General features: G+C 42.7%; 1 protein-coding gene across 1 annotated transcript; it reads left to right on the plus strand.

Annotated features, from left to right (window-relative positions):
* Window positions 1–10,597: 10,597 nt before the first annotated feature.
* Window positions 10,598–19,741, plus strand: bicd2 (bicaudal D homolog 2). The gene is made up of 8 exons (XM_080461671.1): window positions 10,598–11,226; window positions 13,359–13,571; window positions 14,187–14,339; window positions 14,659–15,123; window positions 15,238–16,239; window positions 16,825–16,976; window positions 17,502–17,733; window positions 18,454–19,741. The coding sequence occupies exons 1-8, from the start codon at window positions 10,987–10,989 to the stop codon at window positions 18,454–18,456; spliced, it is 2,460 nt and encodes an 819-aa protein (XP_080317797.1). The 5' UTR covers window positions 10,598–10,986; the 3' UTR covers window positions 18,457–19,741.
* The last annotated feature ends 301 nt before the right edge of the window (window positions 19,742–20,042 follow it).

Here is a 20,042-nt window from a genome sequence, read left to right on the forward strand (position 1 = left end):
GTCTTTTCCATTTGCTTTTTGTCATTGCATTTACTCCATGAGTCAAGCCGTCTGGAAAAAACAAAAGCAATACAATGCAAATCAGCAAGGTCTGTGGGAGGGTCTTTCTATTCAGGGTGACCAGTCCATACAAATTGTGCGTTGTCCACTCGTCTTTTTTATATTTCCGGGTTTTCCGATGAATGAGACATTTGGGACTAGAGAGGAAACCCTGAATAGAAAGACCCGCCCACAGACCTTGCTGAATTGCATTTTATTGCTTTTGTCTTTTCCAGGCGGCTTGACTCATGGAGTAAATGCAGTGACAAAAAGCAAATGTTAAAGACAAAGACAACACGGGAGAAGCATTGACAAAATGGAATAATCAAAGACAAGATAGAAAAAGATTCTGGGTCTTTGATATTTTATTGTAATTAATCATTTCCTCTCCACCTATAAATAGGCTGGGCTTCGAGCTTCCCGGGTCGCTCTCCCGCCTTCTTTTTACCATTTTTCTTCCTTGTCTTTGCTTATTCCAATGCAAATCAGCAAGGTCTGAACTAAAAAGCTCAAAAGACAATTCAGTTGCATGATGACATGAAAACTAACTGTGACTCGATTGCCGTGTGCAGATCTAAATAAGATAACGATGCACTTTTTAACACGCTTCTCTCCAGGGAGAGCTGGTGTGTGATGCCTGGTGTTACTAAAACAATTGAGTCCGTTCATTTGGAAATGTGTCTCAGTGTGACTTTGTACACTGACTCTCTCTCTCTCTCTCTCTCTCTCTCTCTCTCTCTCTCTCTCTCTCTCTCTCTCTCTCCCCCCCCATGCAGGAGTGTTCAGACTCTGGCTGACAAGTCAAAGCAGGAGGCTCTGAAGCTCGACCTGGTGGAGGCACTCAAGAAGAAACACAACTGCTGGAGATGCTACCGTTGTTTTTCTCCCTCTCGCTCTCTCTCTCTCTCTCTTTCTCTCTCGCTCTCTCTCTCTCTCTCTCTCTCTCTCTCTGTCTCTCGTTCTGCCTCATCTCTTTTCTGTTTCTTTATGTCTCTTCCTCCATGCCTGTTTCAGTGCTGCACTTGTTTATTTGTGGAATAACAAAAAAAAAGGAGAAAATGCTTAGCTTTTTTATTTGTTTTGTTTTGTTTATTTTCCCGTCTAGTTTTGTTTTCATACATCTCATCTGCCATGAAGCCGCTCACTCACTCACTCACTCACTCACTCACTCACTCACTCACTCACTCACTCACTCACTCACTCACTCACTCTCTCGCTCATCCTCTGTCTCTCTTCTTCCCTCTCCTCTCCCTCCCATGTTATGAATATAATGATAGTATTACCACGGTTAATGATAATCTTCCAGTGTGAGGGTCATTGTAGAAATAATCCCTGATGTTCTCAGAGCTGATGTGACTCTGGCCCTGCTCTTCCTCCGCGCTGAGGAAACAGACACAGACTGTGCTGTAGGTGGTGTAGGCTCGCCAGTGGCGCCATTACGTTCATCAAATTGACTTCTTGCACCTATTTTTGTCTACGCCCCCCCTCCCCTCCCCGCCCCTGATATATTTGTATAGAGATATAACTGTCCGTGTGTTACTGTCATTCTTCTGGGCGATGTAACGGGTGTGAACGCGAAGGCGCCCGATCTGCCTGTGTGAGGAGTTCTCACACTTCCTGTCTACGTGCACGTCGGCCTGTGTGGGGGCATGAGGTGAACATGCGGACCTCTCAAACACGAGGTTGGACTGTTATAATCACCAGTCACACCCTCGTCATTAACCCCCCCCCCACCACCACCACCACCACCACCATACTTTGTATCTCATGACAGTTGCTTCCCCTCTGTCCTGCTCATTCAGTCTTCTCTCTCCTCACTCCTACTATGTCTTTGTTGGGGGTCACGGTTTGTCTTTGTGTCTCGGTGGAAACCTTTGTTTCCATTTTTTTTTCCCTTTTTTTTTGGAGGGGAATCTTTTGTTGTATTTTTTTGTTTGTTTTTATTTTGTAAAGCTTATGATTCATATTGTATTAGAGCCTCCAGCAACAATAAAAACAGTAAAAAGCTACACTCGTCCTTTTTGGGTTTTTCTTCATGTCGGTGCGCCGCAACGTCCAGCTCCGGGATAACGGCACAAACTGTACACATGAACGTTTGGGTGCTCGCTCGTACTGGTCAACAATTGGCACCATGGTGTCCTTTAAACGTTTTTAATTTATGCACAAGTTGAATTATTGCACAAGAGTCTGCAATTAGAAATGAACAATCTGTTGACGTCAATGTTACCGTCCAGGGGATTTATTTTGTGGAATTTGATGTTGTGTGAGGCTTCAGCATTTCTTTGACAGTTTTATATCTTGCTCACCAACAAGGTGCTTCTCTATAACCGTTTACTGAAATAGTTACCATTAGTTAAAGCTGTTTTTGTACATAAGCTGTAATGGGTATTGAGCACCTTTCTGAATTGTATTTGTGTTTCATGATTTCATAATGAGCCACATGTTGGAGTCGTTGGCATGTTTGCCTCATGACAATGCGGGTTTGAATCCAGGCTGGGCCTTTCTGTGTGGAGTTTGCATGTTCCTCGTATGTGCATGAGGTTTTTTTTCCAGGTGATGGACTGGTGACCTGTCCGAGGTGCTTCCTGCCTTCCCTTGTATAATATTGTAGTTATTATTGTTCTCTGAACTAGATAAAATGGGATGAAAGATAAATGGATGGATGGATTTAGGAAGTTGATGCATTTATTCTCTCGCTGTCTTGGAATTTGGAAAGTTGCATGAATTAAGCCCATTCAAATTGTTTTTCCTCCAAGCTGCTCCAACAAGTATCATCTCTTACTCTGTTTTCAAATACAGTCTGAACTTTAATAGAAAGTTTTCTTATTAATATTGTGTACTTTTGGATAAAACTGAATAAATATATCATGGAACGATATCTCGAAAGACTTTTGAAGTTTCTAATTACACACACATTTTAAGTTGTTAGTTAAATTTAAAGATTCAAATGAAAAGTGTAATAAGTGGTAACGAGGTGTTCCTGTCAGTCTTAAAGCTATGTGTGGGGCGAAACTGCAGTTTGTCCACTAGATGTCAGTCACACACTGAATATCAGCTGAGCGCCCAAGTTACTGTTTCACCTGCTTCCACATGTGCTTATTTAAAAACACCTACGTGCTTAGAGAACAATGAGGATTGATCGTCGGAGTATCGGTACAAAAATGAGAGTAGCAAGTTACTATTTCTGCTTTGGTTGTAGTTTTTTTCAGCTATGAAACCGATTTATTTATAAATTAGTAAACCTGACGGGGGGATACGCCTTTAACAACTGATATGCAGTATTGGATCTGCGCTCAAAGGAAATATGAAATACCTTTTATTCCAGACAAGTTATATTTCTTAGCTTTTTCTAAAAGTGGCACAACCACTGAAACCTTACACGCTTCCCAGTTAATGAGTAAACTATTTGGGAATGTGTAATGAAGGAATGTATAACATCCACGCTCTATGGACGGCAAACAATAATTGACTAGAATACAGGAGGGTGAAATATAAATACTCACATTACTTTAACGAAGAATTATTTTTAATAGTAGCATTGTATGCCATTGTATGTCATTCTATTCATACTTGAATACAATCCTCACCTTCTTGTCTACTTTCCTATCTTTGAAACCATAAGGTGCTGCTGAGAAGGTTTACAAACTGAGTTAAACTTAAAGCTTTTTCATCTATTTTCATGCACGTGTTGTTGCCAACAGGTTTATCTTTTTAAACTCAATGCCTATATTTGTTGACCAAAGTGGATATTTGTTTACACACATTACTGCACCTCTGGGAAATATGTTTTGAACGTAGGTATGGTTTAGGGGTGCATTGAATCAGCCTGTTAATAATAATAATATTACAAATAATTGTGCTTAAACAGTCACTCAACAGCTTGAGCAGTTCCTGAGTACTTTTAATTGAATTTTATTTAACAATACATTTTCTTGTTATTGACTACAATTCGAGCAATGCAACAGTGATTATGTAATTCAGTACATATTATCAGTATTTTGTCATTTACTGTCAAGTGAGCGCGTCTCTCTCTCTCTCTCTCTCTCTCTCTCTCTCTCTCTCTCTCTCTCTCACACACACACACACACACACACACACACACACACACACACACACACACACACACACACACACACACACACACACACACACACACACACACACACACACACACATGCTTTATGTTAATGAGGAGGACCCTGGAGGCTCGCGCGGAGCAGGAGCCATCTTTCTCATTCATGCAGAGTCTCGCGGACGGGTCGGAGCTGCAGCCGCTGCTGGAGTTTTTGTTGTTGTTGTTGTCGCCGGCGTCTTGAGCGTGAGTGCGCGCATGTGAGAGATCCGCTCCGGCCAAGGTGACTGCCAGCTTCCCCTCTTCCGTCCAGCCGGAGTTCGCAGAGGAGAGTGCCCGCAGGAAGAGCATGGCTCTTCTGCAACAAAGACAAACTCTCAGGTGGAAAGTTTAAAAAGAAATTCGGAGCCACGGAAATACCCGCGCCGCTGAAGACTAACTGAGGAGCGATGCACTTCGTTACATGGGATTTGTTGGTGATATTGTGGTGGTGTGAACTGGTTCCTCTGGCGCGCTGTTACACGGTTCACATCAGTGAGGATGCGGGGCCGGGGACGCCGGTGTCCGGCGCCCAGCGGGGCGCACGGTGCGCTTTGGATCAGGTCCTCGCTCCCAAATTCACCGAGCGCTTTCTGGAGACCGACGCCGCGGTGGGAACTGTGTTTGTTTCGGACTCCTTAAAGTGTAATACTCTGCGATCCAACCCTTTCACCGTGTACACAGTGTCGGACTGCGCTGACTCTGGCTACAGGCACCTCCTCACCAGCCAGTACGATGTGCATGTTCACGGTAGGAACTGTTCAAACAAGCACAAAAGAAAAAGTCAATGGGACATGGAAGTCCTCAGTTTGTTCAGCAGCCGCAGCCGTCACAACTCGGAGTGCCACCAGGCTGTGAGAAACGCTACGTGGTCCAGGTGCCCGAGGACATGACCCCTAACACAGAGATCCTGCAGGTTACTGCCTCGGATCGGGATAGAGGGAGCAATGCTGTGGTTCACTTCAGCATCATGAGTGGAAACACTCGGGGTCAGTTTTACATTGATGCTCAGACAGGTCAAATGGACCTGGTGAGCCACCTGGATTATGAGGCCAACAAAGAGTACATGCTGAGAATCAGAGCCCAGGACGGAGGACGACCGCCGCCCTCCAACATTAGTGGCCTGGTCACCGTGCAAGTCCTGGACGTCAATGACAACGCCCCCATTTTTGTCAGCACCCCGTTTCAGGCCACTGTGCTGGAAAACGTGCCGCTGGGTTACTCCATCATCCACATCCAAGCCGTAGATGCTGATTCTGCAGAAAACTCCAGACTGGAGTATCTTCTCACTGAAAGGATTGTTGTTCTTTTATTGAGATTCAATCACATATATTGATAAATTGGTATCATAAGGTTAAACAAGAAGATATTTTGACAAGCAAAGTAACACTCATACTTTATTATACGTTGATTTTTTGTGTTTTATAAAGAACTCGCATTATATTATACATTTTCAGACTCTATGAGATCCCGCTGAATAAAAAAGAAAGGAAATCTGTCCTTAAGTGTTTGGTTCTCCTTGAAGGTGAAAGGGCACGATTTCTGCCAAGCTGCTCACACGTCGCCTCCCAAATGTTCTTTTCTCCACAAAGATCCCATGGGGGCTTTAATGTCTGCATCTGTCTCGTCCTCAGCTCCTTGTTGAACGAGGCTCTTTATAGACACAGACTGTCCACTCCACTAATGACCACTGCTCAGCGGACAAAGACTGAGTGATGAGTTATTGATTTGATGTGTCCCTGCCGTAGTAATCCACATCAGACGCTAATGAACAAACATGATCCCGAAAAGCACCGGTTCACGTTTCTGAATGTTAAAAGGCAGGAAGTAGGTAGATATGGAGATAGAAACACATAGAAATAAAACACTGGAGGAGATGGATAGAAGAGCAATGTTTTTCCTGCCTGTTCACGAAGCTGATGATGATGAAGGAAAGAAAACAAGAGCAGTTTCTCTTTATGCTGTAGTTTTGCAGAGTGGAGCAAAGGAAGGAAAGGATTAATTATAGATGCTTACAGATGGAGCTCTGAAATGCCTGCTTGGTTAAAACACCTAAGATTAAAGAATTATTAAACACATCACAAAGTGAAAAGGAGAGGACAGCAGCATTAATTTTCTCCCCCCAAAAAAATCAATTAATTTATTACAGCAGGAATTGTTATTTATTCATTGCTCTAGAAATTATTCACATCCTCAAAGGGTTAAATACTGTCTGCTCAGTGGGTTTATGGTGGAAGGGAAAAGGGGAGAAGCTGAAAAGGAGTTTAAAGAGAAATAGAGCAAATGTATGCTAATTTATGCAATATGAATTTCAGGGTAGTTGCCCCATCTTTTTGTTGAGAGGTTAAGTGGGTCACATTATGACTTTTTAATGCGAGTGGGAGTTTTAGCGTGTCTTTGAAACACCACGGTAGTTATTCGTGTTTATGGGGTAACTGTACCGCCCTCTGTGTCAGCTGTAAATATGTAGTTTGTAACCTCATATGGTACATGTTTATCAATTATGCACATGAATGATTTATAAATGTACATGTATGAACCCTCATACAGATTTACTTCCTTTCACTGCAACTGACTTTTAGTGGTTTAAAGGTCAAAGGTTAAAGGTGAATGTGACCTCACACTTGTCCAGCCACCGAAACACCATATACAAGCATCAGAATATATATTGTGCTTCACAAATAGTGCGAAAACACAAGAAATAAGCACTTTAACATAAAACAGGAGGAAGCAGCAGTGAAGAAAGCGTCTCATGGAGCCGAAGCTCAACTTGAAGTCATCACTCTGCAACCAAAAGATTGTCTTGATTTTTAGATTTGTTCTTGTGATCATTCTCTTTACCTGTGATGGCCTGGCGTCTGTCCAGTGTTAGATGGTTTTAGTCAGCTGGGATTAGCTCCAGCTACCCTGAATAGGATATAAGCGGTATAGAAGATGGATGACTATTCTCTTAACAACTTGTTTTTTTATTGGAGTAAAGCAACATAATATTCCACTTCCTGCATGAAGCCTGACATATAATGTGTCACGATGTGATTCAATGATACAAATCGCAGAAAAGCACCTTTTGTCTGTGCACTAGTTACGTATCTATAGTCATCAGTTCAAATCTACAGTATTATAATTGATTTAAAGTGATTAAACATTTTCAATGGTTAGTGGAATAAAGTGTGTCAGATTAGATTAGTCCGACTCTGTTTATTCCATACTTATTGGTCCATTCCTCCGCTGTTGTAGAGAAGATACTTCAACAAGCGGAAACCAGACCTGCTGAAGGACCACTTAGAATTCTCCTTTTCTTTTTCATCAGCAAGAAAATAATTACTTTATCCACCGAAAGCCACACTTGAAAAGGCTTTCAGGTAAAGACGCTGCTAAAAGTCATGCGGTAGCCTTCGTGAACTCAGTAATGGCTTTTCCTTCCATATGTCTTTTTGAACACTGAAAGTTTTTTTTTTTCTTCTTTTCTCACCTATTTATACAGCTGTTTATGAATCCTCAAAATAGTGTCGGCATTTGAGTGCGTGGGCTCAGAGTCCAGGTTGAGTGGCACTTACGTATTATGGCACAGCTGTGGGTGTTGGAGCTGAACTGCAGTTGCTTTTAACGTGAATCAGCAGAGAAGGGCAGAGCGGGAGAACGAAGGAGTGGGTGGAGTGGGTGTATTTTTCTCCCACAGTGGGCAGCATTAGAGAGATTTAGACTCCGACGCCGTTGGACGTGGCGGGCTGGTCTCACTGTGTTGGCTGAATGTGTCTCTGGAGCTGATGTTTGAATCACACCGTCAGACTGTTTGATTAAACGAGGTCGCGCAGACAGCTTTTATTAGATGTGTTTAACTGTGATATACAACACCCACTGCTCTTCTTCAGTCAGCGCCGGGTTCATCAGTGCTGACTGTGTGTGTGTGTGTGTGTGTGTGTGTGTGTGTGTGTGTGTGTGTGTGTGTGTGTGTGTGTGTGTGTGTGTGTGTGTGTGAATTCACAGGAAATGCATTTAAGTCAATGGATTGTCCCTGGAGAGAATGTTTGACCTTGTTTTTCTCACATCTTGAGGTGCAAAAACCTGACGGCACACTGGGAATTGCTTGCTACTTCAACAGCCCCAGGTTCACATTTCATGTACAGTATAAAACATTCTTTTCATTTTAAAGAATGTGGTAAGAAAAAAACAGGTGAAGTACAAAAAAATGGTTGATCTACTGACAGATTGTTCTGGTCATGTGAAAGTCCTCATCTCATGGCTTTGTTTAGTTTTCCTTTAAATACATTCACTGGTGAAGCCCTCATTGGGTGTTTCTGGGGTCATCACCCTCACCTGAAGTTTAACAGCAGAAGAGGTGTTTAAAAAGGAAATCTCAGAGTGACAACAACACCATCACTGGGCTTTTGTAAATTCTGCATGTGGAATGTGCGAATGTAGATTTTTGCCAACGTAATGTGATTGCTATAAGAAGAATGCAAATGTAGTATGCGTCCCGTCTGTGACAATGCACTCACGCTTTATGTATTTATAATGTATAACAGTCCTATTTTTCATTTATATACATCACAAATCTCTGAGACATATATTAATGTAAAAAAAAAAAAAGAAGTTTTTTTTCTGCGGTACTTTGTCTGAGAGACTGTTATATTAACTTTACTTAGTGAATATGACATATGAACATTGAGTAGTTTGAAAAAGCTTCTCTGAAAAGGATAACTCCTTGACCAATTTCCAAATAATGAATACAAAATGCACATGAACTTGTCTGGCCTAAAGTTGCAGAACGATTTGATTTGATGGGTCCTCTTCCTACTACTGTGAAGGGAAAACGGTAAATATTTTAGGTAGAAGCTGTTGCCTATAAATGAAATGACATTTAAAGATGCTATTCATTTACAACAAATTGCACATTATGTTGTAGATATATACTGACGGCCACAGATCTCTTCACCAAATGGGTCGTGGCCAAGTCGATGTACACCAAAACAGCGGCAGAGGTGGCCAGAAAAATCTCAAATATTCTGCTCGACTTTGGGTTGGTTGAGCGGATTATTACAGATCAAGGCCGTGAATTTGTTCATGAGGTACTGTTATGTGTATAAAATGTAGTTTTGTATGACACATATTTGTGTGCTCACAGACATCCTTGAAGAAGTGGTACTGCAGGAAGGTGATAAAGCTCTCCAAACATTGGCTCTGGTGTGTACCACCTTCAGAGACGCTGTATCTGCAGAAAGTTTCAGAAGGCGTGCTCATTTTCACTGGCTTGACAGTAAGTACTTCAGTAAATGGCACAATAATGTGCAATATTACTTTAATACTGTGCAAGCCATAGATGTTTTAACTAGCTCAAAGGAAATGTGCTCTTTTGGCTGACATTTTGTTTTACACAGGTGTTTGCACATGGAGTAGGTTCTCTGTGAACTACAGGGAAATGTTCTACATCATGTACACCGTCGACACCTGCCTTGGATGTGGTTGGCCTTTTAAAAACTGCACCCCAGGTACATGCATGTCATACTAGAAAATCTTGTATCTATTTCATTGCACATACTTATTGATGGCAGCTATGCAAAGATTTCATGCAGACTGTACTGTAGTAGTAGTATTCTTTTTTTTCTGTCACTGTTTCAAAAAAGGTCCAAATGTGTCACTGTTTTCAGCATATTTGCCAATAAACTTTTCTTAACAAATATCTTTCTGATATTGTATGAATGAAATATTTATTTTAGCTGCAGTCGGCCTATTCACTGGGTGAAGAGTCGCCACTGCGCTGTTTGGTCCATGTTTAGCGTGGTCCACACCATGTCCCCAGAGGAAGTCAAGGAGAGAGTTGTCTGAGATTAGAAAGAAAATGATAGACAAGCATAATAAAGCTAAAGGCTACAAGGCCATCTCCAAGCAGCTTGATGCTCCTGTGATGACAGTTTCACATATTATACAGAAATTTTAGATCCACGGGACTGTAGCCACTCTCTCTGGACGTGGCCACAGGAGGAAAACTGATGACAAAGTAAAGAGATGGATAATATGAATGGTAACAAAAGAGCCCATAACAATACCCAAATAAATTAAAGATCAACTCCAAGGTCAAGGTACATCAGTGTCAGATTGCACCATTCGTCATTGTTTGAGCCAAAGTAGACTTCATGGGAGACAACCAAGGAGGAAAAATCATTAAATTTTTATTTATTTTTAATTTTGTCAGATTCAAGATATTTCTCTGGCCATTGTGGGTATTTCTTTGATTAACAAAGGTGTACCAAAGATTTTGTCCAGGTGTGTGTATGTTAATAATGAAAACTATACAAAAATATGTCAAACAAAAAGTAACAGTAATTATCTATCTATCTATCTATCTATCTATCTATTCATCAATGAATCCCGTAATGTAGTTTGTCCATATGGAGTCGCCGTAAATCACAGTATGTGACGTCATCGACAGGCGCCTGCACGAACTCCGCCCCGGACCGATCTGGTAGCCCGGACAGATCTGGTACCTACACCGGTATCTGACTTTGAACTACATTTCCCGTCACGGACAGGAAGATTTGAACGCCGTGCAGTGGTAGCTTTTTCCAATCGATGATCTCAACAGAAGTTTCCTCTGTCAGCCTCTTGAAGGGATTGAAGAAAGTGCACGAGAATGACAAAACCACCATTTCAATCGGGTTTCGTCGAAGTCTAGGGCTGAGAAACACACCGGGGACTGAACGCCGTTTGAGCTCCGGCGATGCGGTTCAAACAAAGAAGGCAGTGATTTAGCGGCGGGTCTCGGTGGTTTTCTGGCCGCTCGTCCTGCTCGCTCAGGGCTGGGTCCCGTTACAGCCGGGAGTCGGCGGCTCGCCAACATGTCTACGGAGGAGCGGGAGTATCCCGATGCGGTCCTGGTGACAGAAGCCGGGCCGCAGTGGCTCCAGGCCGAGGTGGAGCGCCTGACGCGGGAGCTCCGTGAAACCAGCAACGAGAAGATCCAGGCGGCGGAGTACGGGCTGGCGGTGCTGGAGGAGAAGCAGCAGCTGAAGCAGCGGTTCGATGAGCTAGAGACGGAGTACGAGGCGGTCCGCCAGGAGCTGGATCAGCTGAAGGAGGTGATCAGTGACCACCAAGCCACGCACACAGACTCCTGCTGCACCCAGGGGACAATAGATTCTCATATCTTAGATACAATTAAGTCTTAAGTGGCTCTTATTGCTTTTAACGGATCAGTCGAGAATAAACATTCCTGATCGATTGATCAGACTGTCATTACGTTTCAATGAGGTGGTTAGTATGTTTTCTCATCTGAACCTAACCCATCTCATTTTTGCCATCAGTAATATCTAGGTACCTTAAAGTGTAAATCCTTCACTCTTGCATAAAACCCGTTGGATGCATAACCACGTTTTATTACTTTATTTTTAAGCAGTGGGATTAAGGTGGGCCATGAGTTTGCATCACTTCTGGTCACTTGCCCTCACTTGCTCTTGGTATGTAAAGGCTGAGGCCTGAAGATCAGACACGTGCAACATCTGGAGCTTCTGTCAGGGTTCAGCCTTCTAAATTTAACAGGAAATAGACCTGGCTTTAGAAGAAAACACGTAAATGGCAAGCATATACTATAAGTCAACTAAACTCAGAATCCACCGTTATATAGGTTTTTTTTTTAATCGACATATTAGCTTCCCTGTCTTCACTTTCAAATAAGTTGATTGTATTTTACCCTCTGGGTCCCTTCAGTGTCTAATAACTACGTCCAAAGTAGTGTTAATACACATTGCCAGCAAAGGATCATCACTTTGAACCTGCTGGAGTTGGCAGACATCGTTTTGCATTCATTACATCTTGTGCACCCGCCCCATTTAAACTAGATGCTCAGGGAACTAACACTTCTTCCACACTAAGCAAACGACAAGGTACACACTCGACAAGTCACCAGCCTATCACAGGACTTTCATTATGGCGCTCGGTTAATCCCAGTCAACATCTTATTGAATTGCATTCCTTTCGGAAAGGAAATGGCCTTTGGTGTGACTGACATTTGTCGTAGCTGCTGGGATTTCAATGTGTGGGTGAATGAGACTAGATGTCAGGAGGGAAGTCTGGTTTTCCCCTTCTGTTCGCTACAATCTGAGCTTTTCTGCAGCCTTTGGTCAGTCATTAGAGGAACTTCCATCGTGGCTTCTTTCCATGGTTGTGGGTGCTACTTTCGGTCTGTTATCTGTATCTTCTTTGCTCTCGCTTTAATAATTTAGTGTACTTTTTTGTGGCTCCGCAGCTCAGCCAGTGCTCTTAGTCTCTCACACGACAGACTGAGTGGAACTTCATCCCAAGCCGTGAGGCTACAAACGTATGAAAGTGATAAATGTATGAAAATAGTGAGCAAATGGGAACTGGTGCGTGGTCGTTTAAAATTTGTGTATTCTTACTCAATAACAGTCCTTTCTAAGTCAAAATGAAGAACTGTATTTCTTGTGAGTGAGTGTATGACTTATGTTTAGTGTCATACTGAGGGTGGGTTATGTCCACATTCTAACATTAAGCTGGATGATGACTGGTTCAGCACCAAGTGAGTCACTGTTTTAGTCACTCGCCTGATATCTCATGATAGTACATGGTTCCTTTTTTATTTTGCTTCTTTAGGTTTTTGAGCCTGATGTTTTATCACATTTCCTTCTTACCTTCAGTCTTCTGATCAGGTCTCATGATGACTGACGGCTGCACACATCCGTTTTCTGACTGACGGTTACATTACCAGTTTGTATCAGTAACTAGTGATACTGTACACTGTATGCCCCCCCCCCCCCCCCCCCCCCCCCCCCAACCCATTACAATTTCCAAGACACTGCGTACTTTACAAGGGTTTTCACATCAAATTTAGGCCCAAAATATTCGTCAATACTTTATTTGGACTTCTATTGTATTGGATTTAATGTTTTTGGAAGTTGGTTCATCCAGACTTCATTTTATTTGACCAGAGCTTGTAAAGTAAGTCTCTTTTTTTTTAATGCAATAAGAATTGGCAATAATTATTTAAATCCATTTTCTGTTCTATAATATACTAAACGGCATAAGTCAAGTCTTGGATAAAGCTAGTGAAAGGAGGTCTTGGGTATTTATGAGTGAAAAAGACACAGGAAGCTACTCCATCCCAACTCAGTTGCATGTTTTTAAGAAAAACAAGGATATTCATTAATCTTCTGTTTGAGGCTCTGTCATTATTTCTTTGTCCGTCTCTCCGCAGGCCTTTGGACAAGCACACACGACTCACAGGAAGGTGGCAGCAGATGGAGAAAGCAGAGAGGAGTCACTGATTATGGAATCTGCCAGTAAGGAGGCTCTGTACCGGCAGAAGGTGCTTGAGTTACAGAATGAGCTCCGGCAGGCCAAAGCTTCCCTCTCCAGTGCACAAGCTGAGAATGATCGCCTGTCATCTATTGCCCTGGAGATCAGAGAGGTAATGATAAATAATAGTGATTATAGTAGGTGTACATTGTGAAGTCTTTTGAAATTCTACTCGTATCACTCTCAAAACTTCATTTTGACCACGTTGAATGTCTTATTAATCATCTTCAGTTGAAGCTGTGACTTGTCGTTCCCTTTTACTTGTGTTGAAAATCATCAGAATTTCATGTTGCTGCCCAAAAAGTCTGAAGGTCGTTTTGAAATGGCAACGAGTGAGATAAAACAGATTTCACCTCAAGTCTTTGGTGTGGGTTGTGACAAAGTTGGCACTTGTAATAGGGGAAGGCCCATAAGCAAGGTTGCACTGAGCCCAGCAGGGGCAGATGACGTAATGGCCCACAGCGAGTGACACAAAGGATGTCCTCCACTGGGGCTCTCTGTGGCATGGATTGGTAAGTGGACCATGTCGTCGCCCTGCCATCGTTACGGTTGCCTGCCAAGGTCTTGGCCCTGTGGTATGTGAAACATGCAGACATGCTGGTCCTCATTTCACTCACATTGATTAGACCTTTGTCCTGTTGCAAACTGCTCATCACTACATGTTTTGAAAGTGGCGATCGATTCCCAGTTCACACATCCTTCATCCTCCTTTTGTTCTTGTGTGCAGAACTCGGACCTGGCAGAGCTGCAGCGCACTCAGCTGCGGGATGACATTAGAGAGTATAAGATTCGGGAGGCTCGCCAGTTGCAGGACTACAGTGAGCTGGAGGAGGAGAACATCTCTCTCCAAAAGCAAGTGTCTGTGCTGCGACAGGACCAGGTGAGACTCAAGTCAAGTTGATCCCAATACTCTTTATTGTCTTACCAATATTGTGATGGCATTCTAGGCTTTACCTGTCAAACAACTCAAGTTGTTGCTTTTGGTTTCCAATGTTCCTACAAAGTGATCTGGTTATGTGCTTCTTAAGGTTTTGGCTTTTGATGCAATTTAAATCCCAATCAAAAACTTTTTCTCCAATAATCCTCAGACATTTTTTACTATTAGGAAAATGAATGCCTAAAATGTTATCATTTGTGACATTTGGCTGGTTTGTTCTTAATTTCCCATGCTTGTGTTATGTTTGTGATCACCTACACAGGTGGAATTTGAATGTCTGAAACATGAGATCCGCCGTCTGGAGGAGGACTCCCAGTGTCTCCACAGCCAGCTGGAGGAGGCCATGCGTCTGAGAGAAATCGCCGATCGGCAGCTGACAGAAGCTTTGGAGACTATTAAGACAGAGCGTGAGCAGAAATCCACGCTGCGCAAAGAGCTTTCCCACTACATGACGATCGGCGGCTCAGTGTTCAGTAGCACTTTTAATATGTCCATCGATAGCCCCAAACTCCAGGACGATCCCTCCGCTGTCATTGAACCCGACAACGATGATCTCATCAGAGGGTTTGAGAACGGATTGATTAAAGCAAGTGAGAGTGACGAAGACAACAGATCCGCAGGGGGCAAGAGGGGAGAGGCCTTCATGCCAGCTCCGAGCCTGGTGGATGACCTGCTGAGTGAGCTCAACATCTCAGAGATACAGAAACTTAAACAACAGCTCGGGCAGGTAAGAGATCTGTGACGTGCACAAGTGCAGCATTCCATGCCTTGATTCCATTTTTGTGCCAATCCTGTTTTGATCGGGTTCTGTTAAGTGAAAAAATCTTTATATCTGCATTAGGTGGAGAGGGAGAAGGCAGCCCTGATCAACTCCCTGCAGGAGAACCAGAAGCAGCTGGAACAGGCCTATGGTACAGTGTCTGAGCAAAAGGAAACCGTCAACAAACTGACTGAAAACCTAAGTGCAATGAGGAAACTTCATGCCAGTAAGGAGCGCCAGTCGGCTCTGGATAGTGAGAAAGATAGGGACAGCCATGACGATGGCGACTACTACGAGCTGGACATAAACGGGCCGGAGATCCTGCAGTGTAAATACACCGTGGCTGTGTCGGAAGCAGGGGAACTGAGGCAGGAGCTGAAGACGCTGAGGGCGCAGTACGAGGAGTGTCGAACGCAGTATGAAGACGAGCGGACGCGGTTGGAGAGCGACGTGCAAGATTTGAGATCAAAGTTGTCGTCCTTGGAGAAGATAAGCCAGGCAGATAAAGCGGAGGTGGCTCGTTTGGAGAAGGAGCTCCGTCTGGTCAGTGAGGCTGCGGGAGAATCACTCGGCAGCCTCAATGTGGCTCAGGATGAGCTCATCACCTTCAGTGAAGAGCTGGCCAATCTCTACAACCACGTGTGCATGTGCAACAACGAGACACCGAACCGGGTGATGCTCGACTACTACAAGAAGGGCAAGGCCATCGTACGGAGCTGGCAAGAAGGGAAGGAGAACCAGTCTCTGCTTCTTACTAATGGCTTGATCACCGAGACTGAAGCTGGGAAGTCAGAAACTACCAGCAGTACAGTCGCCACCGCTCGCGCCCACGAGCACCGCCCGGAACCCATGAACATCTACAACCTGGTCGCCATCATCAGGGACCAGATCCGCCACCTGCAGCAGGCAGTGGACCGCACCACAGAGCTGTCACACCAGAGGCTTGCCAATCTGGAGTTGAGCGCGGTGGCAGACAAAGACAAGGAAGCTTGCATGGAGGAGATCCTCAAGCTGAAGTCCCTGCTGAGCACCAAAAGGGAACAGATCGCCACTCTCAGAGCTGTGCTCAAGGCCAACAAGCAGGTCAGAAGAGTGTGAAATGTCTGCCGTGTCCCCGTATAAAGTCCTAATCTCAACAACATCGAGTCTCTTTTGGGTTTCATGAAAGGGCAAGAGAAGGAAATATCTGTTTTATTCTGAAAGGGGTTTTTAACAACCTATTTGCAGGATTCCTTGAAAAACTATTTCCATTGCAAATTAAATAATTGAATACAAAAGATCATCAAATGAATTGCTGATGCTCCTGCATAAAACTTTAGTGCAGTATTTTTATTTATTTTTTTCCATGTCACAGCATGCAACATTTGTGGACAGGAAAACCAGCCCATATAAAAAAGGAGAATATAGCAATTTTAGAAGAAAATACTCTCATGAACTAAAATGTTAGTCACAGCAAAGAAGTTCCTGTGGTAAATAAACAAACAATAAGTCAGATTGAGCTGGAGTTTAATTACAGTGTTGTGCTGGTCGCTGAGCTTTTGCAGCAGTTCGCCTCCTGACAGTGTTGCTCATCGAACGTCTAGTTTCGTGAAAGCTATTTCTGGTGCAGTCATTTTACCGAGTTGAAGTGAAAAGATGCAGGATTAATGCTCATCACTCTGTGTTTAGACAGCTGAGGTTGCGCTGGCCAACCTGAAGAGCAAGTACGAGAGTGAGAAGGCCATGGTGACTGACACCATAATGAAGCTTCGCAATGAACTCAAAGCTCTGAAAGAGGATGCTGCTACGTTCTCCTCGCTCCGCGCCATGTTTGCCACCAGGTACGACAAATACTTTATATACATGCTGATTGTTCTGTTTTGTAACTCCAAATCTAGGACCTGCTTTCTGTTTTAATTGTATGTTTTACACATGGCTCCAACCTTTTTGGAGTTGGGGACGAGGCACATGAAAACAATTGCCACATGGCGATGTTGGGACCCAATGGTGAAGAGCACAAGTGTTGTACAAATTGGCTTCTTGTTATGGCAAACAAAAAAAGACAAAGCAAAAAATATGTGTGTATTCTTTATTCTTCCCATTTGGCACCTCTGCAAAAATCGTAGCCCCGGTGGGAGTTCTGCCGTTGTTTTGTGTGTTTATGAGAAAGAAGCACGCAATGCATTGTGGGAACAGTCTGATGTAACACTTAACTCCACTGTAACTCATCCTCCCATCTGGAAAATGCTGTCTGGGGAATGGAGAAAACATGTTTGCAGCAGGGGACCAAAGCAAACGGCTCCCCCTTCTGGCAGTAGAGTTTATTCACCCTTCCCGTGTCCGTCTGGACTCTTGTTTCCCCACAGATGTGACGAGTATGTGACCCAGCTGGACGACATGCAGAGGCAGCTGGTTGCTGCGGAGGACGAGAAGAAGACGCTGAATTCTCTGCTGCGTATGGCCATTCAGCAGAAACTGGCGTTAACGCAGCGCCTGGAGGACCTGGAGTTTGACCACGAGCAGGCGCGGCGCAGCAGTGCCACAGCGGCAGGAGGCAAGGCCAAAACAAAGGGCAAGGGAGCCTCTGCCAGCCATCGAGTAAGTCAGGAGCTGTATCACCGAAAGGTTGAGGTCTCTGCAGTGAGGGCATTGGAAGATCGGGCCCTTCTTTCATCTTCACTTCAGATCTCACAAGCACTTATCAGTTTGAACACAAATCCCTTGGTTTTTTTCGCCATTTAGTTATAATCAGACATACTCATACCGCTAAATATTGTTTTATGTCGTCCACACTATTTCTCTTTTTATGACAGAAATATGTGAAGGCTATCTGGTTAGACAGATTAGATTCCAGAGGGCAGTCAATATGCAAGAAAAGACATTCACGCACAACCTGTGACTAATACGAATCAGTGTCAATTGCAAAGTATGTGGGTTACAAGAGAGAAACCAGCTAAAGAAAGCAGAGCTCTTCTCGACAGTCAGAAACAAAGTTGTAATATATTTTGGTCAAATGCCACATTTTCTGTATTAAAAAAAAAACACAAAAAAATCCTCCGTTTTGCTTTCATGTCGAATCAAATCATCACACTGATGCCAAAGGTTCTTTCAAGTTATTAAATTATGAATCAAGTATTTACTACTGACTTACTACTGAAACATGCACGTAGAGTACACCTCACTCCTCTCATATATCTTGTCTTTTTCTTGCTTTATTACTTTATTGTCAGGTTTATCCCACAAATCCAGCGACTGTTTAAATTAATGTGATTTTTCTCTCTCTCTCTCTCCTTCTCCCTCCCTTCTTCCCATTTGCAGTAAATCTTTCGAGCCAAGTGTCCTTAGCGGAGTTCCGTCAGAGTGTGTGACAGTTTCCGGTCACCTGTGCTTCTGGTTCCTTCCCTCACGTCTTGGTCCGAATCACGTCATTGCTAAGACAAGCACACATCCCACAGTATTTGCCAAGAGCCTTCTTTTAGCGTGCCAAAACATATATATATTAAATCCCCCAATGTTTGTGTGACTGCAGACGTTATGCATTTTTACTCCGGCCGCCATTTGCAGTCGTCAGTCTTCCAACATTATGCACCACTAAAACGAGTGAGCCACAGGAAGAATCCAGTGTTTGGATTGTTCATTGCCTGTATTACCCTGTGAGCACTTTTTCATATGTGTGTCTGCTCTTAGGTGAAGCTAAAATAATGCTAATTGTTTCTTTTACGGTGTGTATACTGGCTGTGCATGCTCTTCCACCAGGGTTTTTAATATTTTTAAGTATCTCAACATATCTTTAACCTTATTTATTAAATAACAATGTCATAAATGAGGTTTGCTTTTTTAAAACCACACCTATGGGATTATTTTTGGACATAAAAAGCAAATATATATATTTCTTTTATCTGCCTTTGTTGCCTATTGGCCTTAGATTTAGGTTTGCCTTTTTTGACAGCTTATGACAACAGGAAAGATGTTTAACAATGTCCCCTGTTCAGTTATATATATATATATATGTACGCATATAAAATCAGGGTCCTAACCACATTTGTTTTTATTGTGCTTGATACTAAACCTAACAGTTGTTACAAATTCAAGTACTCTTGTTACAGTACAAATCCTATTTAAAGATTTTTAACTTAAGGTCACAAAATAACAGTATTCATAAACTTTATCCATTATTGAGAGTTTTTAAAAAAAAAAATTGATTTATCACAACTTTTTGTAAAAACTGAGTCGTGAAATAATGTGTCTGCAGTGTCATGCTGTGACTTGTTTATTGAAGTGCAATTTGCAGCCGTTGCAAAGAAAAGACTAAGTTGTAAGTGCTGTGTCAGAATCTGTTACATGTTGTTGCTCACAGTCGTGGTCCTATTAATGTTACATGGTGTTACTATTACTGCAGTTGTATTTATTTGACTATGTTCTGAAGACAGGATCCGTCATTGTTTTTGTTTGTTCAAAAAGTCTGAATTGTCTGAATGGTCACAATATCAAGAAAACTGAGCTGTGGTTAAATAAACACTAGCAACATGTATGATTGTAGGCTCTCTGTCTCTGATTCCAGTTGTTACTGGTAAAGAAATAAATCTTAACTTTTTACGTTTCTATGAAAATATTCACTTGGTTTTTCTGAGTATATTTATTCATTCACACATTTGACTAATAACACTTGGACCACATAACGAGTAGTTTCCTGGATTGCTTTTGAATGAGGATTGCTGCTAGAAGCCTTTTTTGTTTGTTATATATTTTTCCGAAAGATAAATTTAAACTCAGGCTTCAACTCTTCACTTGATAAATATTTACCACAATTTATTTCCAAAGGTTACCAAGAAAATAGTTCAACAGTGGAAAAAGTCAAAGCTGGAAATGTGAGAATTAATGCCAATGATCAGATAGCACTACGGGTG

The sequence above is a fragment of the Lipophrys pholis genome (genome assembly GCF_963383615.2).
Source record: "Lipophrys pholis genome assembly, chromosome: 4".
NCBI classification, from domain to species: Eukaryota; Metazoa; Chordata; class Actinopteri; order Blenniiformes; family Blenniidae; genus Lipophrys; species Lipophrys pholis.